The sequence below is a fragment of the Pipistrellus hanaki genome (genome assembly GCF_964339955.1).
Source record: "Pipistrellus hanaki genome assembly, chromosome: 12".
NCBI lineage: Eukaryota > Metazoa > Chordata > Mammalia > Chiroptera > Vespertilionidae > Pipistrellus > Pipistrellus hanaki.
This window is the reverse complement of record NC_140514.1, coordinates 52081922-52102842: the sequence shown is the minus strand read 5'-3', so window position 1 is coordinate 52102842 and position 20921 is coordinate 52081922. Positions and strand designations below refer to the sequence as shown.

Below are 20921 nucleotides of genomic sequence, written 5' to 3'. Positions count from 1 at the left end.
AGCACTGGAGCCCCTGAGCTGGCAGCCCCTGTTCAGGAAATCTCTCCTGGACGACCATCGTCGTGCAGGAGCAAGTGCTGTGCTCAAAACTGTTCCACTTGCCACTTTCTGCTGCGCTGAAGCACCAGACGCCACCCAAGTTTCCAACAAATAGAGGACAGCAGCATAAACTGCAGCTGTGCTGTTTAAAACGGGGCCTGAAAACCCTGACAGCGCGAGGTGACGCTGTTGCTGTGACGTCTGGTGGAAAGGCAGGACCCGGGGCTGAGCGAGGGCCCTGGGCTCCCTGAGTTAGGCACACGCTTCTTCTTTTTTTACAAAGAAAAAAATAGTGGTGTTTATTGATCTCCACTAAATAATGATGTTTATTGATATCGAATTTCATCATAGCTATGACCTTGAAGAACAATAACAAAGTGACAGTAGCTATTAAAGGGTCTGTTTCATTGACGATAATGAGACTAACTAGTATTCAAAAAGGGCCTATGTCAGACACGGAGAAACATCCAATTCCCTGGATTGAAGACCAGACCCTGAAGCATAGTGCTATCAGAAAATCATAAACAGAGCAAAAAGGTTGTTTCTGATGTTTTAAAAATGGATGGTAGGCACACACTTCTAAGGAGCAGAGCACAGTTGGGGCTGGCGTGTTGGTGAGAAACAATGAGATTGAGCATGTCACTCTCTTCTACTGAAGAAGCCCACCAGTGTCCCCGCAGCGCTGCTGGAGTGGCCTGCAGGCTGTAAATCAGAGCCTCAGTGTGAGCTGTGCGTACGGGTGGCCCGCAGGCCACAGCTGCCTCCTAGGGAACAGGTGGGCTGGGTTAGGAAAGGCAGGAGGCTCATGCTCACTCCACAGGCTGCCTCGAAGACAGGGTCCCGAGTAGGCAGAACTCCACGGGGACAACTTCCACGGACCATAGCGTGCTCCAGTGGGGTAACCCTGCCTGCACACCCTGCAGAGCCATAAGGTCCCCCAAATCTCCATGACTTAGCACCGACTGATCTGTGCTCACTTTGTAGTCTCATGGGAGTCAGGCAGCTCTCCTCCAAGCGGTGACTAGGGACTGGGCTCCAAATCAGCCTCTGGTGCCATCACTCTAGCCCGAGGCTGTTGAGGAAGCTGCACAGGGAAACTGAGTGGCAGAGTGCACAGGGGAGATCTTATGGACGAAATAGAAGTGGCCTGGGTCTCTTCTGTCTCCTTCCCACTGGCCCAACTCACGCCTAGGTCAAGGGGGCTGGGGGCGCGGTAACGGTGCTGAGGAATAAGGGGAGCCCCAGGCTGGCAGGAGCCTGAACAGCTCCTCTTTGAGCATCCACGTGGGCACTTCCTCCCCCACACCCTGGAGGAGATGTGCATCGTGAGGGCATGGCCAGCAACTGCTGGCTCAAACTCAGCAGCGGAGAAGAACTAGCCCCTGGAGGCTGCAGGCCAGAGGCGACGCTCCCCAGCGCCAGGCAAGGCATCTGGACTTTGTCCCGTGGGCAGTGGGGAGCGGCTGACGGGTTTGAAACAGGGAAGTGCTGTGGGCAGGTCTGGGTTCCAAAGAGATAAAGATGCCGAGGAAAGGGAGGTGGGGAAGGCAGGGGCATGGAAACCAAGCCAGGAGGTCCTGTGAGCAGGTCTCTGTGACCCAGAGGGAAGTGTCTGGACCCCTGCTCTGGTGCTCAGCCTCCTTTGTCTCCGTCCTCCATGGTGCCTGCAGGACCCCAGGCCGGACACCGGTCCCACCCAGAGGGCCGCCGAGGAGAGGCTGCCCAGGCTCTGGGAGGGCGGACTTGAGGCTGTAATTCTATTGCGAGCGTCTGGGAGCCGGCAGAGGCAGAGGGCCGATAACCATGTTTTGTTCATTGCAGGCGCCGGGGACATCACTCAGGCCAGTGAGGAGCCATTAACCCGGACTGACTGTGCCCTGCGGGGAGACCACCGTCCAGCAGCCCCTCCAGGCCAGGGCCTTGCAGCAGGAGATGAGCTGGTGTGTCCTGGGAGGCTGGGAGTGTCCTGGATCATTGACTGGGGAGAAGGACAGGTGTTCCCTGATGTGTGCAGGCTGCCTGGTGCCCAGCACACCAGCGCCTGTGAACCCCTCACACCCCTCCTGCCTCCCGGCTGCTCCTCTACGCCCTCTCTTCCTCTCAGCCCCTCCACGGGGAGGCAGGAGGCCCCTGCGGATTGCCCTGCCCCTGACCCTGACCATGGCTGCTGTTCTTCTCCCCCTTGACCTCACTTCCTATCACGGGCCTCGCGCTAACCACAGTGGCTGCCCTACTACCTGTCCCCAGTGCTGGCCACGGGCGTCTTGTTTTCTTGTCTGACTTGCATGATCTCACCTCCTTTTTATGATTTTATGATTGACCTTGTGATCACTGTGCTTTCCCAATCCACAGAGAACCGGGCTACTGCCCAGAGAGGGGAGAGCCTGCCTGAGGTCACAGCAGCAGGGGGAGAGCCAGGATGGTTAACTCTTCGCCTCCTGCTCCCTCCTCAGCCCTTTCCTGCCTGCCCACTCTGCAGAGTTCGGGCTCCTGGGTGGGTGAAGCAGTGTCTGTGAATAGACCCACCCCCAGGTCTGGGGTGAGTGGCCTCAGGGTTCCATCCCAGTGGACAGGAGAAGGGAGAAAACGGGACTAAAGTCCGGGTAAGGGAGCTGCACACTGTGTGCTGGTCCCCGTGACTCCGAGGAAACCAGTCTGCCTTCTAGCGGGAGAAGAAGCCAAAGGATCCCCAAAGGGAAGCAGGAAAGACTGGCGAGAGAGCCTTACCTGCAGGGGCTCCGGTGGGAGGGGGAGAAGGAGCTCCGGAGACCAGTGCGCACTCCCAGCAGCAGATTGCTCCCATCTGATGCTACATGACAAGTGCAAAGGGCCGGCCCATGTAGGGACACAGGAGGCGGGAGAGGGTCATTGCCAGAACTGAAAAGTTCAGCGTCCCGATGGGGGTGGGTAAGGCATTTCCGCCATCCCCAGAGGGAGGAAGGGAGACAGGCCAGGTCCTCGCACACTTCCTGAAGGACCCAGAGGACTGGGTGTTAGAACCTGTGGGAGCTGGGAGGCTGGGATCCCATGGGGCCCACACTCAGTCACACAGCAGTTCCCTCTCAAGCTGAGAAGGGCCTAGGGAGCTTGGAGAATGAGCTGCTTTCCTCAGAGGGACAGAAAGAGGGTGCAGGGCTGGCACCATCTGGACCAAGCAGGCCAAGCAGGCCTGAGCTCCCGCAGTCCTCATGCGGCACATGAGCCACAAAAGTGCCCAGACCTGCAACTTCTGGGGCGGGCGGGTGCGGGGAGTGAGAGACACACGTATGAGGAGTGATACTGTCAGGCCCTTCTCAAGGTTGACAGCCAAAAGGCAGCCACCCTGTCAACCAGGGCCTCCACAAAGCCTGTGGGGCTTTCCGGCCTAGGCATACGGACGATGGGAGGACCTGGGGTTTTGGTCCCCACCCTCCCTCGATGTCACTTCCCCTGGCCTGGAAGAGGCTCTGTCGATGCGTCTCAGCTGTTAAAAATAACCCGCCTTTCCATCATCCCGTCAGCCACACTCCGGGACAGTGTGTTCCAAGTCCCAGCTGCTCTCCAGGGACCCGAGCAACGGGGCAAGAAGGGCTATGGATGTTCCTGGCTGCCCCCAGCGAGGAGAGCATGCCCCGAGGCCAGGGCCCCACAGGCCTGTGACTCAGCTCAGGCTCCCCAGCCACAGGTCAGCCCGCCTGTCCCCACATGCCCAGGGGTTAGGCCCAGTGACGAGAGCCCGGGGTGCTTGTGGGGTGCTCAGAGGCTGGCAGGCACTGTCAGATGTGTGGGCACCCCTAGTGACCTGGAGCTCCCAGCCAAGAAGGGGATGCTGTGCCCACCTTTTTCTGCTGGCTTCCTCCTCTGGTTCCCAAAAACATTTCTGCTGGGCCTGGAGGGGACTTTACAGGGAGTCAGGGAGAAGGAGGGACTTGGATGCATGTGAAGCTCATGTCCCTGTCCCTCTCTGCTGTGGCCCCCTCCCCAGTGGAGAGGAAGAAAGAAGCAGCTGCACTGAGGGCTAAGAGAACAGGCTCTGGAGACCAAAGACCTGGTTCGAATCCCAAGAACACCGCTGAGAACAGTGTGACCTTGAGAAAGTTACCTAACCTCTCTGTGCCCTGATTCCCTCACTGGTTAAGCAGATGCTCATGGTCCCAACTTGCAGGGTTTCTGTGAGAGCTCAATGCGTTCCGGATGTTGCTAAATGCACAGCGAGCACTCAGGAGATAATGTCATTCCTAGAGAACCACGGCTGAGAGCACTGACTGGGGAATAGGATTTCAAATCCTGCCTCATCCACCGACCAGCTGTGCGGCCTGGAGCAAGTTGCTTGACCCCTCTTTTCTTTCATTTCCCAGCCTGTAGCATGGAATGCTGCCACTCACCTCCTGGAGCTGTCGCAAGTCTTCTTGTGTGGGTGCCCTGAGGCTGGCGCTGAGTGTGCAGAGATCACTCAGTAAGTGTGCAAGGCTCCAGTCAGGACAGCCTTCAAGCTGGAGTCCCAGAGAAGGACAGCAGAAGGCAGAGGACCGGGCCGAGGCAGAAAGGCATTTCCGTTGGCCCATGCTTCTTCAGGAGCAGTTGAAGGCCTTCCTGGCCACACACCACAGAGGCCTGAGGCTCACGGAGTGTGCCTGCCCTGGCTCCCCTCAGGGCCCCACAGGCTTCTTGAGGCCCCTCCTGCTCAGCAGGCCTGTGGCAGCCAGCAGCCCCGCCTGTCCGCTCCACCGCCATGCTATCCCGCCGCACTCAAGGGTGGGAGAAGAAGGAGGGAGGGACACATAGAGGCAGGCAGTGGGAAGGAGACAGAGGGAAGAAGCTTAGGATCTAGAGAAGAGAAAAGAAAAGGGGAGAAAGAGGGGAGATGGAAGAAGGTGAGGAAAGGGAGGAGGAGGAGTGAAAGGGAGACTCACAAAGTAAAACAGAGAACACAGAAGTCACAGAAATATTTTGGAAATTTAGAAAATAGATGTGATCTGTCTGAAAGGCCAAATGGGAGGGAGAGAGGGAGGAAGAGACACCAGCTGGGAACCACAATGTGGGGACCAGTAATGGAGCTGGAGACAGCCTGATAGCCACTCTGCAAACAGGACTTCACCTAAGGATCAGTAATATGTTGTCATGACAACAGATACAGCATTTAAGGCAATTACTGTGAAGAATGGAGAAGAGGTGGCAGCTCTGGCTGGTGCTGCACCCCAGAGAGGGAGGTCTGGGAGGCAGCCCCGGTTCTCCATCTGCCCCTGTCCCACCCAAGCCCCTTCCCTGGGCCTGAGTCTAAACAGGGCCTTTCCAGCCCAAGAGTGTCAAAGGTCAGCGCCAGGGGGACCCCAGAGTTTCTGAGAAAATTGCATATGGATGCACAGTTGTCAGCAAAGGGGGGTCTGAGGGCCAGCTGGGGGCCAGGCCAGGCAGCATGGCGGTGCTGGGTGAGTGTGGTGCTTCTTAGGACAGCACCTTGACTGGGACCAGAGATGAGCTGAAAGAGTAGGAAGAGCTGCAGGGCACTGGGGTGAGTGGCCTCAGGAGTATGTAAAGCCAGGTGAGGATAGTTCAAGGTCACCTGTCCACACTGCCTTCCTTTTCCTCTATAACTTGTTTTCTAAGCCATTTTTTTTTTACAAATTACTTTTAGCTCTGTGCTTTTACAAATAAGTGTTCTCTTATAGTTTGTCTCGGCTCTGAAGTCTTTCTAGCTAACCTGAAGTACTGATGTTGCTGAACCCTGGTCCAGTTTGTCCCCACTGGTCTAACACCTGGTACTGTTCTGGCCACCCCCAACAGAGCTGAGTTGGTGAGGCAGGGCTGAGAATTTTGAACCCTCCAGAGAACTTAGCAATAGACTTGAAAAAAGCAAAGGAACCTGGCTGGTTTGGCTCAGTTGGTTGGAGCATCGTCCAGTACACCAAAAGTTGGTGGGTTCGATTCCCAGTCAGGGCGCATACCTAGGTTGTGAGTTTGAATCCCAGAGGGCATGTGCAGTGGGAGCTGGAGGCTGGGGGTGATCTCTCTCTCTCTCTCTCTCTCTCTCTCTCTCTCTCTCTCTCTCTCTCCTTTCTTCCCTCCCTCTTTTAACTCAATAAAACATATCCTTGGGTGAGGATTAAATAATAATAAATAATAAAAACAAAGAACAAGAAGAGGAGGAGGAATCAAGAAGAGAGGATAAAGGGACTGAAAACCGTGCAAGCCGCTGGTCAGCCCTGGACTCCCTCCTGTGTCCCTGGAAGCAGGCCTGTCCAGAACTGGCCCCATCCTGAGACGCTCACTGAAATTTCATGCTACCCCAGCCAACTGTGACCCGAAGGGTGCAGATGAACAGGGACAGGGACTCAAGGAGCAAGAGTGGCCCTGCACTAAGGCTTAAGGGCAACCATGTGGAATGACCTCTGGGTGGTTAGGTTTTGTCCCAGTGGAGGCTCTTCTGAGTGAGGACTGGGAGAGGAGCATGGGAGGGAGGGTGGAGAAGGGGGGTGCACTCATCACAAGCTGGATTCGGTTGAGTCAAGGGGAGCTGGTACACTGAGTGCAGAGAGCAAGGCCAGCTGGGCAGAGGGAGAGAGGCCTGTGTCTTCTGAGGCCTCACCCAGGCCAGTGGTCAGGACCCCCAGGGTCAGGAGAAGGGCTATGCTCCTGCCACCCTGATGAGCTTTGCAGCCAGGAGAGGAGGTGGCTCCTCACTGGCCAGAGGGCACAGAGCCACCACATCTGCCCCTCAGCCTCTACAAAGCCTCTCTCAACCCCTGGGTGGTGGTAGTGGTGCCATGTCTGAGCTGAGGCCCCGCAGAGTGCCCTGAGTGTCTAGGTGTGACTCTGGGCATTGCCCACTATGTGACCTGGGAGAACTCCCTAGACCATCTGGACCATTTCTGCATCTGCAGAATGTTGGGGCAGTAATGGAATCTGAAATACCAGGTCTCAGTAAGCTGGTTCCTTTTGCCTTCACCCTCAGAGTTCCCATTCCCTGCACACCCCCTCAAGGGAGCAGGAGCGGGGCGCTGGGCATGTAGTGAGGGGTCTGGAGACACCCATAGGTCCCTGCATACCAGAGCCACTCACGCAGACCCAGGGAGCAGCGCCTCAGAGACTCAGGCCGGAGAGAAGAAAACAAACAAGTTTGCTGGCCTCCCTCTCCTCCCCTTTGCCTCCTCCTCCTCCCCTTCCTCCTCCTCCTGACACTCAACCCTCTTCTCCACTTCCTGGAGCCAGGAGACCCTGACATCCCAACTTATTTTTAGTCAGCTGCCTCTGGAGCAGAGCTGCTGGCCCTGGCCTCACCCTGTCCCTGCCTCTGGAGGTTAGTCTGGGGCCAGAGGGCACCTCAGAACATGAGGAAGCACACACCCCTGCAACTCTCCCCCTCCTGCCTGAGACACCAGCCACCCTCACACACCCCTGCAACTCTCCCCTCCTGCCTGAGACACCAGCCACCCTCACACACCCCTGCCACCCTCCCCCCTCCTGCTGAGACACCAGCCACCTCTGCTGCAGAGTGCCCTCCAGCAGGCCTCCTTCCCATCCTGCCCCACGGCCCACCAGGCCCACAACCGGGTCTGCCTTCCCAAGTGTCAAGTGTCATGTCACTGCTTCATCCCTCCATGCTCTGCAGGCAAGGTGCGAGGCCTCTCCCTGGCCCCTCCTCGCTCTAGAATGCAGGTGGCATTGGCTCTCAGGAGCCCTTCCAGCTGGCACTGAGCTCCATGCACTGAAGAGTCAGGGCAGAAAGGGCCCGGGTGCCCAGGCAGGTTCCAAACTGCTCATCCCGGACCAGCTGTCCATCCAGTGACTGCAGCCTAGATAGGCAGGGCAGAGAGCCTCGCTGGGGCAGCATCTGCCCACCTCCACTGTCCCCAGCAAGTCTTTTCAGGCCCCAAACTTGCACTCTCCACTCAGCAGCCAAGGCTGTGCTGTGGGGAACTCACAGCCATCGGCCGGCTCCCCCAAGCCAACAGCCAACAGTTGTTGTCCAAGCTGCTTCTTGAGGCTCTAACTGTCCACCCCACCCCCTCCACTCTTCCTCCCTCCCTCTCTGAGTTCAAATAAATCTGGCTCTCTCCCCTCACCATGTTTCCAGGGTATGTTAGCAACCCTGGAGAGCAGTGTCAGGGCTGCAGGCCAGCCCTTTCCTTCTTACTACCTGCCAGGCACAGCCCGAGCTACACAGTGTACAAGACAGCTGTCCTGCTGCTTACGGTTTATTAGGGATGAGGAGCAGACAGGTAAGTAAGACATCTAGCCTGCTAATTGGTGAAAAGTGCCAAGGATAAAACTCACAGCAGAGAAGGGGGATAGGAGGTTGGCTGGGGAGGGTCCACATAAGGTGTGGGTGTCATGGTAACATTGATGGATGGGGCTTCAGAGCAGGCACTGCTGTGGGCGCTGTGCAGGTGGATGAACTCGGGGCTCAGACTCTGCTCCCGGAACAGGAGTCCTACATCTGTTCACGCCAGGTGATTGGACTCCCCAGTGGCAGAACAGGCAGCGTAGGCAGACGAAGTTGAACCATCCTCACGTGACTTTACATACTCCTGAGGACATTAGACCTCCAGTGCCCTGGCAGCCCTTCCTACTCTTCCAGCCCATCTCTGGCCTGGTCAAGTGCTCTCCCAAGAAGCACCACTCTCCCAGCCCTGCCATGCTGCCTGGCCTCGCCCCCAGCTGGCCCTCAGACCCCGCTCTGCTGACAACTGTGCATCCACATGCAATTTTCTCAGAATCTCTGGGGTCCCCCTAGGAGCTGACATTTGACAGTCTTCTGCCCTCTATGCAGTAGCACTACAGGGACCCTGGGGTCTCTGGACTCAGCCCTGTTTACACCCCAATGGCCCCCTCACACCAGGCTGGGCAGCCCTCTTCCCCCATAACCTCTGGGATTCAAGGCCAGGATTCTCCCTGGACTCAGGGGCAAATGGTTTTCATCTGGCACACGAGCTGCAGTTGTTTGAGAATGCCTGCCCAGTGCTTTCTGCAGCTAAGTTGTAGCTCCCAGAGAGAGCTCTGCGATCCATTGCTGATGTCTGTCATGATCCAGTGGTAAGGTTGCTAGCACTGGTGTGCTGAATTTAACTTGTTTGCCTGAGCACCTTTGCCTCCCAGCCTGGGTAGAAAGCCTGGCAGAAGCTCTGAGAGGGAGAGGCTTTGGATCCCTTGGAAGCCCAGGTGAGGGTAAGGGGTAGAGCAGATTCTGTACACAGGATGGGGCCATTTCCCAGGACCCAGAGTCCACCTCCTTCCAACAGCAAGTCAGGGGACACCTTGTAGAGGACTTGGACATCCAGAGAGTAATCGGAATGTCTCTGCTCTGTGGTGCCAACTCTGCACTCCACACTCCATCAGGATATCTTTCATATCATCTCTATCTCTTCATATACCTCTTCAATCTTTTTTAAAATATATTTTTTATTTATTTCAGAGAAAGGAGAGGAAGAGGGAGAGAGAGAGGGAGAAACATCAATGATGTCAAGCACAGGCTGGGTCCTGCTAGACACCCTGGCCTCCCAACCTCTACAACACCCACTCCCTTCCCCCCCCCCCCCCCCCCCCCCGCCTTCCCCGCTCCTCCATTGCCCCGCACAAGTTCCTTTCCCTGTTCCACCAGCTCCCAGCCTGCCTTGGGGGATGAATGAATGTCTTTCAAGGTGACCCTTCTAAGGTTTCCACTACCTAGATTTCCCTGGGACACAGATGTCGTGAGGAGGACAGGGATGTGGCTAATGGTGTTTGTTACTTAAGCCTGGGGCTTGCAGAGGAGGAATCCTGGTGGGCAGTGGGCAGTGGGCAGTGGGGGGGCTGCTTCCTGAAAAGCAGATCTGCTGGAAAAGGCCGAGGTGACTCGGTTTTCTCTCCTCTCTGTCCCTGCCCAGGGGCTCCTAGGGCAGCACCCAGGACATGCCCCAGCCCAGCCCTTTCATCTGATGAGGAATTTGAAGCCCAGGGAGGGGAGGGGATTTGCCCAAGGTTATCCAGGAACTTGGTGGCCCTGCTGGGACCATGAGCCCAGTCTCTGGGCCCCGGCCAGTGCTTCTGAAACAAGAGGGAAATCCTTCCACCAGCCACCAGCCTTGTGCCCATTCTAATCTCAGCTGCTAGGCCAGCAGTGGGAGGGGGTTTGCAGCTGGAATAGCTGTGCCAACCGGCACTTGTCAACAAACGCCCAGGGGCCTGGTGGAACCTGTGGCCTGCGACACCCCAGCCCAATCCTCTCCTGAACGAGGAGGGGAGGGCTGGGTCTAGCCCTTGCTGACCCCAGTGTCCAGGGACTCCCAGCAGCAGGCACAGGCAGCTCTCACGCTCCCTGCCTCGCAGCTGCGGCTGGGCTGGGGTGGGAACTGGACGTCACAGGGACACGGGCTCTGCACTGCCCCAGCCCAACCCTTTCTCCTCTTAATGCAGCCCAGGTCCCCCTGGGCAGTCCAAGTGAGTTCTGGGTCCTCTGAGAGTGGAGTGGCCGAGCCCCCAGCCCCAGAGGGACCTGCCCCTCCCCAGGGAAGTCAAGGGCAGGCCCCTACCTAGGACTCTGGGCCAGGCTCAGCACCTCCCCAAACTGGCCTGCCAGAGGGCCAGGGCGGGGCCCCAAAGGGCGATATTGGGTCACAAATAGCCTCCACTTGCCAGAGACAAAGGCTCATTTGCAGTCTCCAGTCTTCCCTCCACAGTGGTCCACAAAGCCTGCAGGGCCAGGGCCATCCCAGAGAGAAGCGGACAGAGGGCCAGCAGGAGCCGGAGGGGAGTCTCAGAGAAGGGGGAGAGGGTCACTGAGGACCTGGAAGTGGAAAGGCCGGGAGAGGGGAAGGGAGGGGAGAGAGGAACAAAGGGGCGGTGGAACCCCAGAGGGAGAGGGTGTGTGTTAAAAGGGGGTTGCCTCTCCCTTTGAAATCACTGCTAATCAATAGGTGACCGCAGGGCCAAGCCAAGGGCAGGAACCTTCCGCCAAGGACTGGGGAGGGTGTGAGGAGATCAGAGCCAGTGAGCCCTGGGGAGGCTGCAAGTTGACATCCAGCTCCTTCCAGCCCTGGCCTTCTGACAACAGCCTTCCCCACACCGCCGGACGGATGCGGGAGCATGCAGGATCCCAGAGTCTAATTTTAGCGTGTGCTCCCTGCCTCCCCTGCTAACAGCGAGCAGAGCCTGGGAGGGTGGGAACATCCTACCCCTCCTGGGCCCTGCTCTGACGGAGGTGCCAACAAGCAGGGAGGTCACCCCCAAGCCCGAGTCTCTGCTGTCAGAGGCTTTGCTGGGCTGGGCGGGCTCAGAGCCAGCTCCCCATGCTGACAGGGCAGACCCCGAGGCCAGTGAGTGACACAGTTGGGTTAGATTGGGTGGATTTGTAATCCTGCCTCTGGATGACCTCTGACAAAGGCCCTCAACTTCCCTCAGCCTCAGTTTCCTCATCTTTGAAACTGGATAACAATGGCTCTGATCTCAAATGATACACGGCAGGCACTGGCCCTAATGACCCGGAGCTGCCACATCCCTCTCTCCTCTCCTCGCCCATCTCAGGCCCCAGACTGCCAGGTCCCTCCAGAGCAGGCCTGCCTCTGCACTGAGGGTCAGCGGTGAAGAAAACAGCCCGTCCTGTCCAGGAGCCTGACTCAAGAATGACTAATTACTTCCTGGGATCTCAGCAGCTGGACCTTCCAGGAGGGGTTTGAGGTGGGGCAGAGATGGAGCATCAGGCCGGAGATTCTCATGGGCAGAACGGGACACTGAGGCCCCAGGAGGGACCCAGCCTGCCAGGGGCAGCCAGACGGGTAGTGGCAGAAGCAGGTATGACCCTGGCCTCCCCACCACGATTTTCAGCGGCACAGAAGTCCCACCCCAGCGCTCCTGCACACAGGCACCAGACCCTGCAGCAGAGGCCCCATCCGGCACCCGGGCAGCGAAAGGTTGCCCACTACCACTTCCTTCCCAGCCAGGAGCAACCCCATTTGTAGGTGGCAGATGAGCAACCCCCTTCCCAGCACTCCCCCAAACACACAAGATGGAAGTCATGCAAAGGATTGGGAGGGAACAAGGGTCTGGTGAACCCCCAAGCCCCCCTCCACCTTGCGTCTCATTAGCAGGTCAGCTGGCCCTCCTGCCACAGTACCTTCTAAGCAGTGGGTCAGGGTGCCTCCTTCAAGAAAGCTCCAAAGGGGAATTTCCAGCACCCCAGATTTCTCAGCAGCTGGCCTGAGGCAGGGGCAGGGCCTCGACACCGTTTGAAGAGTGTCTCCATTGACCATTGGCCTAAAAACCCCGATTCTTACAGAGTGAGGGCAGTAGTGGGGAGAGGTCTTCTCCATCGGCGCCTCCCGTGCTCCTGTGGTCAGGGACCTCCCCAGAAGAAGTGCTTACAGACCCTCAGAAGACTGCCACCCCTCCCTGCTGGCCGCCTGTCCCCACCCTTACCTCCAGGCATTTGCTGGGGTAATTCCTGGAAGGAGCAGTCCTCCCCCCACACACTCCTATCTGTTGCTCTGAACCCATTTCACCAACCCACTAACCCTAAAACAGGCTTAGGGTACAATCAAAAGTAGGTGCTGCTCACACAGAACAGCAGGAAGTAGTGTCTGAGAAGGAGGTCCCCTCTGGAGCCAGCAGTCCTGGGCTCCAGCTCAGGTGTACACATAGCCCTGGGCCAGTGCCGGGACTGCTCCTCAGGTACTGAGAACCGAGTTAGGTCCAAGGCAAGTCCTCTGTCTCTAGGCCTCAGTCTCTCCTTCAATAAAATGCAGTGGAAACCCTGTAAAATTCAGACATCGTGTGTCAGTGACAGACATGAGCAGTCAATCACAGCACTGCACTGAATCCAGCTGAATCCAGCCCAGATGCAGCTCAGAATCCCCACACAGCCAGGCAACTGGATGAAAGTTGGTGCCAGAGATGGGACAACAATATCTCAGCATCTGAATTTCATAGCTGTGATTTGGGCACCCAGCCTCAGTTTCCTCTTCTGTATAGTTGCCACACCAGCAAAGGGAGCTGATGTATTCCGAATGAGATGCCAAAGGTCCAGTTCCAGTGGGGCCTTTTTCTGCCACCATCTGGAGACTGGGAGGGAGCTCCTCCCCCAGACCCATGGGCCTGCTCCTTATAGATCCCAATCAGAAAGAGTTCCAGAAAAGCAATGACTCAAGGGAACAGATGAACTGCTCTGATCTGCCCTAATCAGGCCTCGGGGCCCTGGCAGTGGGTGCAGGCTGGTGGGAAGGGCTGGGAGCTCCTCAGGGCAGAGCCTGGCTTTCTTTCTAAGTCCCAGCAGAGCTCCAGGTCCCCAAGTCCACCAGTGTTGGTGGACATATGGAGTCTCCCCTGGCAAAGGCTGTGCCCTTGGAAGTGTGAATCCTGGGTCACTTCCAGATGCTGGGCCTCCCTGCTCCTCCCTGGCACCTCCCTAACCAGCCCTATCTCCTGCTGGCCCTGCAGCCAACCTGCTGTGTGGGCCTGAGCTGCTCTCCCTGAGGTGGACCAGGAGGCCTGGAGGGCTGGACTCCTGTGCACTGGGTGCTTTGGGGCTTCAGGTGCTTTTTCTGGAAACGAGGAGACTCCAGCTCAGATGTAGTGGCTGAATCTCAGCAAATCAGCTCCACTCACCTCCTGCCCTCGCTGGAGACAGCAGCTTACATTCCACAGAGTGCCCTGTTCTTCCTGCTCATGCCACATGGGTGGTGTTCGATCACCTCTGCTGGCCCCACCCCTGCTCCTGACTGCCCAGCAAGGCCAGTTTCCTGCTGACTCTCAAGCTGTCAAATCCAGCACACAGCACCCTTTGCATGTGCTGTTTCCCTGCCTGAAACTCCTCCCTAGCTCGCCTCTGGGTATTCCTGCTCTTTCCCTGAGTCCCAGCCCAAAGGGCACCTCCTCTGGTAAGGCTCCCTTTCCTCCTTCCCCACGCAGCCAGCCTCAGGCTCCATGGCCACGTCTACCCTCACTGTCTTATAATGAGGAATAGGGATGATTTGTGGACAAAGCAGTGGGCAGATGAGTGGGTACCAGCTGGCCACAGTCGGAGGAGGGCAGGGCATCTGGCCCATGCCAAGTCTGCTACAAGTAGCTGAGGAATAACTACGGCCGGCAGCCCTTGGGCAACGACGACACAGCATGCTTATTACAAAATATCTTTTATTGATAAAATAGCTCAGACCTTTAAAAAACATCTTCATATCACAATAAGGAGGCCACAGGCAACAGAATCATCTACTGAGACCAGTCAGTAGATATCACAAGTCAGCCCCTCCCTCAGGGCCACCTACCTACCCAGCCCTGCCCCAGGGCAGTGCCCTGGCCTCACACGGAAACTGAGGAACAAACTGAGGGACTCCCTTTGGTCCCCTCCATTCTCTCTAACCCAGAAAACACCCCTCGCACTCTGGCCATAGGGATGCCAACAGTCCCTGCTGCTTAGCCCACCCAGTGAGGACCCCGCTGGCTTACTGTGGAAGTCAGGCACTCCTATGGGGGCCCTGGGAACCATCCTTCACATGCTGCAAATTGTTCTGGGTTCAAGTGTCTGGGGTGGGGGGTTGAGAACCAGGAGGAAGAGGCCCTGAAGCCCCATCAATGGGGAGAGCCACATGGCTGGGCTGGAGGTGGCCAGCCAACACCCATCCGCACCCATCCGAGGTGGGATCATTGGGGCCCATCTGGGCCTTAGAGCCCTGCCTGGCACTGAGCCGTGAGGCTCCCCCAGGTATCCAGAGGGCCCTTGCTCACCTGCTTCAGCCCAGAATCCCGCCCGGGAGCTCTCTCACCTGGCACATGACATGGCTCTCATGTCAGACCATTCCCAGGATGTGGGTATTTTTAGCTGTCTTGAGGAAACAATTTGCCTTCTTGATGACAAAAGACTTAACCCCCACAGAAAACGCTCTTGGTGTTGCAGGTGAAATGCCAAGTTGTCATGCAGCATAATAACTCAAACCTTTGTAGGCACAAGACACATTCTCAAAGAATTCCTTTAACTGAAATAGTGGTTCTGTCTGCCACCCCCCACTTCCAGTTTGGGGTAGGAATCCACCCACCCCAGGCTCAGAACTGAAGTCTGTGGAAGACGGGTGGTGGTAAACACAAAGTCGGGGCTTTCAGATCACCAAATAATCACATTTGCTGGGTCTCTAGGTTCACCCATGGAGCTCAAAGCTTTGTGCAACGCCTTTCATCTCCCTGCAGCAGGTAGGCAGCAAGCTATTGTTGCCCTGGATTTTGCAGGGGGTGGCTGCTAGGGAGCGGGAATGTCCTGTTGAGGCAGAGGCCAGACCTCCAGAGCGGCGCCGCGTGGGACTCAAATCACAGCTTCTGCCTTCAAAGGAGCTACAAATCCAAAAGCAGGGGAAGGGGGAGAAGGGCCAGGGACAGTCAGCCTGCAAACCCCCACCCGGTGCCCAATGGAAGCCACCGGTCCTCCATGGGGATGCATGGCCATCCTTGTTTCTGCCTCCTCCTCGGCCTCCCGGGGAGAATGGAAGGCTGGCTTCCTGCTCTTTACTGAGGAAGATGAAAAAGAAACAAAACACCACAAGCAAGTGGCCTGCCAGGGACCACAAGGCCCTCGAGGAAGTTTACAGGGTTCTGGGGTTCCGGAAGGCCAGGCTCTATCCAAGTCTGACCTCAGCCGCACTCAGGCGGGCCCAGGCCTCCTCCATCCGCCTGCGTTCAGGCAGGACGTGGAGACGACCCCCCACCGCCAAGCCAGCAACAGGCTCAGCACAGACCCTGGGAACAGCACCCCTGCCCCTGCCCCTGCCCCTCCCAGTGCTGCCTGCACTACCTGGGCAGAAACCGAACAGCCCTGTGCCTAGTTCACATAAAACAGGGCAGGAGGCAGCGTGGCCCTGGAGCTACCTGGCATCAGCCCTACGAGGGCAGCAGGCAGGCGGTTGGCTCACCAGGCCGTCTGGGTCCACTGGCGGCAAAGGATCCTTCGGAAGGCACGGCGGAAGTCCTGGTTGAAGATGGTGTAGATGACAGGGTTTAGCAAGCTGTTGCAGTAGCCAATCCAGAAGAAGAAATGGAAAAGGCCTTGTGGCACCTTGCAGTGCTTCGGGCAGATGGCGCCCAGGCTGTAGCTGAAGAAGAAGGGGAACCAGCAGAGCATGAAGGCGCCTATGACCACAGACAGCACGAAGGTGAACCGCTTCTCCCGGGTCAGCTGAGCCCGCCGCCGCCGCCGCCACCACTTCCTGCCTGCGGCGTCCATGCCCCTGCCCAGGAGCACCTGGCCCCGCAGGGTGGCCAGCACCCGGGAGCCCTGCGGCTGCTGCAGGGGTGGGCTGCAAGCTGAGGCAGGGGATACCGGCATGGCCTGAGGTCCACACTCCTCCTCTTCCTCCTCCTCCTCCTCTTCAAATTCCTCCTCCGGAGACGCCCCACAAACACCTTCCTTTGGACCCTGGTCTGCGTGGGGAAGGGCAGGCCAGCTGGATGGCAAGGCTGGGTTCCCAGGGTCTTCAGTGGTCCCTCCCTGCTCCTTCTCCCCAGCGGGCTTGGGGTGCCCATTGGCCTCCTCAGAAGCAACCAAATGGGAGGCCAGGGTCGGCAGTTTGGCCGACGTTCCCCTGGGGACCGGGCAGGGCTGCTTAGATTCACCCTCCCCAGGACCCCTCCTGGCCCTGGGACCTCTGTGGTGGCTACGTCTAGCGATCAGGTAGATGCGCAGGTAGACGAGGATCATGATGAGGCAGGGTGCGAAGAAGGACCCGAAGCTGGAGGCCAGGATGTACCAGGTCTCTTGGTTGAGCTGGCATTGTGGGCGCCCGCGGGGCTGGGGGCCGGGGTCGCCCTTGTAGAGCAGCGGAGGCAGCGAGATGAAGGCTGCAATGAGCCACACGGTGAGGATGATGCACTTGATGCGGCGCGGGGTGCGCTTGGTGTTGTACTCCAGGGCGCGGCTCACCGCCCAGTAGCGGTCCAGGCTGATGGCGCACAGGTGCACGATGGACGAAGTGCAGAAGAGCACGTCGAGCGCCAGGTACACCTCGCACCACGCCTGCCCGAAGTACCAGTAGCCCAGCAGCTCGTTGGCCAGCGAGAACGGGATGATGAGCGTGGCCACCAGGATGTCGGCGGCAGCCAAGGACACCAGGAACAGGTTCTGCGGGGCGCGCAGCGAGCGGCTCGTCAGCACCGCCAGGATGACCAGTGCGTTGCCGAAGATGGTGAAGAGGATGAGGAAGGAGATGACCGCCGCGATGGCCGCGGTGGCCTGCACCGAGTAGGGCTTCTGGTAGTCCATGGCAGAGCTGGCCGGAGGGGGCGTTGCTTGCCCAGCGCGAGCACAGCGGGCGACAGTGTTGGCCCCCCAGCGCGGCCGGAGGAGCGAGGATTCCCCAGGGCCAGGCCAGTGGGGCCGGGAGGTTGGGGGGTCCTGAGACTAGGCACTGCTCCCCGACGTCCTCTTCCACCAGCGCCCGCGTCCGTCCCCGCAGTCCGCCCGGAGAAGTTTTCCAAGTTGTCCCGCTGCGTCCCCGCCCCACCGAGGGCTGGGGGGAAGCTGCGCCCTCCCCCCCGGAGGCCACTGGACGTGCTCGGGGCGCGGGGCTCCCACGGGCTGCGGGGGGGTGCGCTGCCGGTCCTCAGAGGAGGCGCGGTGGCGGCTCGCGGGCTCGGGCCGGGAGCCGCGCCTGCAGGCAGCCAGCGTCCGCAGGCGAGTGGGGAGCCGAGTAGCGGCTGCGGGAGGGAGGAGACTGGAGGCGGGGGAGGAGGCGGGGCAGGTGCGGGGCGGGCCGCAGGCCGTGGCTGGGTGGAGGGGCGCCACAGCCTCCGGGGTGCTGGACTCCGCGTCGGCGCCCGTGCCCCTGCCCCTTTCCCCAGCTTCGAGCGCGGGGGTCCGAAGGGGCCCGCATCTGGGGTCTTTGGAAAGCTGGAGGGATGCTCGCGGGAGTGGCAAGTCGGTGTGCACGGGAGCAGGGATGCTGCGGGAGCTTGGCCGCGGGCACCCAGGGGACCTCTCCCCTACGGGCTGCGGGGCTGAGGGTGAGGCGGGGAGGCTAGTTTGGTGGGCGCGTGCTGATGACTGCTCCCATCGCCCGGAACCCCAAGGAGAGGGCGGATGGGTGTCGGGCGCCAGATAACAATAAGCCCAACGAGCCGCAACAACGCTGGTGCCCGAGAAAGAAGAAGCCTACGGAAGTGTTGGGGACTCCGAAGACTACCCCAAACCCTCCTCCTAAAGCGTTCTCACCCAGACTGGGCTCCGTCAGCCCTGCGAAGCCCAGGGAGGTGCCCGTGGCCGGGTGGCGAGCGCCCCCTGCCGCTGTCTACGGCGCACCGCGCCACCATGGCTCCGCCGCGTCGGGGACGCTGAAAAAACGCTCCAAGCTGGGGAGCAAGCAAGTGCTCAGAGATTTATGGCTTCGGCTGTCCTGCTTCTCCTGCAGCTGCCTCGGTTTCCTCCATGAAGGGCAAAGAGGTAAGGGGGAAACTGCTTTGGACTCCAATCTCAGCAGCATAGGTTTTTGGGGGGAGTGGGGGCTCTGGGCAAGCTCAGCCCCTTGGCCTGGAGGAAGAGGGTGTCCTCCCGCCCAGAACAAGGACACTTGGTGGGGGTCTCAGGGGCAGCGTGGAGAGGAGCTTCCCTCGCTCCTTGTGCACTCTGGGCCCCTCTGGGGTGGCCCTGGGAAGAGGAGTTGGGGTAAAAAGAAATTTCTGACCAAGCACACACCCCACCCACCCCATCCTGGCTTCGAAGAGCTGTGGAGCCCTGCTCTTCCTCAAGCACCCTGCTCCTACCCACCCTCCCTGCGGCCACTGCCCCCAGGGCCACCTGGGCAGCCTCAGGGGCGCTCTTTATGCCGCTTCAGGAGCCCCTCATGCTGTCACTCCAGCCCGACCTGGAATCTCCAGCGCACGGGGCTGCATGCCACCCTCTGTGTCTGTTTGCCTAGGGCAGTAGGGCTGTGCGGCGGGACCCCCTGAGCCAGCATGCCCCGGACCTTCCTCTCAGCTCCATCCTCGTGGGAGCAGGCGGTACGCTCTCTCAATGCCCACAGACAATGGCTCATCCCTACCCAGGCTCAGATGGGCGGCCCCCCAGACCAGCAGCCATGTGGTAGGGACGTGGGCCTGTGTTCCTCCTTGATCCTGGGCTATCTGCCTACCCAGCCCCTCTGTTAGGTGCAAGTGCCCACAGCCAAGTGGGTCTGGTGTTGTCTGGTGTTGCCAGCCTCTCTTGCCCTATCCAGAGGCAGGTTTCATGGACTCATCCTCCCCACTTGCTGGCCTTACAGTTGGCAGGGATGGAGAGCAGGAAGGGTAGAGGGTGACTGTTGGAGTCGGAGGTGCGGCCACTGAAGCAAGTTCCTGCCTGTCCCATGGCTCCTGTCCGGGGCTGTGCAGTCTGAGGGCCCTGATGGCCCAAAAGGGCTTGGGAAGGACCACTTCTCACCCTCTCCAATCATACCCAAGCCAGGAGTCCAGACACTACAGCCCACATCAGCCTTTGTCTCCGGCACATTTTTTATAAAGCCAGGGACACTGCAGGAACTGAGGCCAGAGCTGCTCTACTCCCTCCCCTGACCCACGCAAGCCCCCCTCAGGGTTCTCACCTGGGCTTTCCTGAAGGGGCTCCAGCTCTACCCAACACAGGCCCTGCTGGGTGCCAGCCTGGGTGGAGACAGCAGGGACAGTCTACAAGCACCCATGAGGCTCAGGCACCACCCCATGCTGTGTCACCTGCATAAGTCTGGCTTTGGGGGCAGCGGGGCCTTTATATAACTGGATTCCTGCTCCTCTTTGCAGCTCTCCATCTCCCCCACACACACCTTCCGGTGCCTGTTCCACCCCATCTTGCTTGAATCAGAGCCTCGGGCCACAGCAGGCTTCCTTCAAGTAGACCTGACTTTCTGTTGTCATCCTGTTCTACCAGGCAGGATTCAGGCCCAGACCTACAGCCTGCCAGCAGCAGGAGCTGCCTAGCACAGGGACTGGCCAGGCTTCCTGGGACTTTTCTCCCAAGACCACCCTGTCTGACCCAACCTCACCTCTTCCCACCCCACCAGGCTACGTACCTGTTGGTCCCTGGACATGCCCTGAGCTCCTACATCTCCAGTCCTTTCAGTTGCAAAGGACTATTTGCTCTGCCAGAAACACTCTCCTCACCCTTCCTCCTGTGCTTGGTGGGCCCCCCCCTCTCTTTAAGGTACACTCACGTGTCACCACTCTCTCAGGCAGAAAAAGGTACCCTATTGTCCAAGTTCATTAATTCCATGCACACAGCACCTCTGTCATGCTCAGAGCACTGTACTGAGATGGCAGCCAATGGATATATTGCATCACTCCCCCCATCAGAACAGACATCTCTTCTGTCCCCAATACATGGCTAAGCTTGAATGGTGACGGGCAATGGCACAGGTATCAATGGATGGCATACACATCAGCCTTTCTCAGGTAAGTAGAGTGCCCACATGAAGGTGCCCTCGAGGGATGTCCTTGGAAAGGGGGGCCATGGGGGAAAGGTGACCTGGTACCATGTTTCCCAAGGGAGGCAGACATTGTTCAGTCCCAGCTGTGAGAGTACAGCAAGAGCTGGGCCGTCTTAGCTGGAGGCTCTGAAGCCACTTCTGCAGCCTGAGCGGCGAGACTGGGCCCGGTGCTCCCAGGCCAGGACTCCAGCCACTCCGGGCCCAGCAGGGTGAGCTCCTGAAGCCCCAGCCGTTCAAGTCCCTGGGACTCTTCTCCCCAGCCCACCCTGTCTGACCCAACCTCACCCCTTCCCAGGCCCTTGAGCAGTGCCCTCTAATGTCAGTCATCCTCCTTCCTCCTTTACACTCACCTAACAAACCCCAACCCTGGTCAGAAGTAAATCATCATCCACTTTCTGCCTTTGACCAAGTGGCTGCCTTTTCCGGAGCAGAACACTCACTGTATCGACTGGCCTTGCTTTCAACTCGCAACCACACATCTCCAGACTTTCCTAGAGCCGGGCT

At 58.7% G+C, this 20921-nt stretch overlaps 2 protein-coding genes across 2 annotated transcripts in view; both read right to left on the bottom strand.

Moving 5' to 3' along the window:
• LOC311630874 (glycerol-3-phosphate acyltransferase 2, mitochondrial-like) overlaps positions 1 to 16006 on the bottom strand; it is a 64638-nt gene extending 48632 nt beyond the window's left edge. The window contains exon 1 of the mRNA XM_084900374.1: positions 15885 to 16006. The gene's annotated coding sequence lies outside the window, so the exon portion shown is untranslated. The remainder of the gene's footprint in view (positions 1 to 15884) is intronic.
• Positions 14104 to 18329, bottom strand: ADRA2B (adrenoceptor alpha 2B). The gene has a single exon (XM_084900356.1). The coding sequence runs from the start codon at positions 17228 to 17230 to the stop codon at positions 15881 to 15883; it is 1350 nt and encodes a 449-aa protein (XP_084756482.1). The 5' UTR covers positions 17231 to 18329; the 3' UTR covers positions 14104 to 15880.
• Positions 18330 to 20921: the final 2592 nt, after the last annotated feature.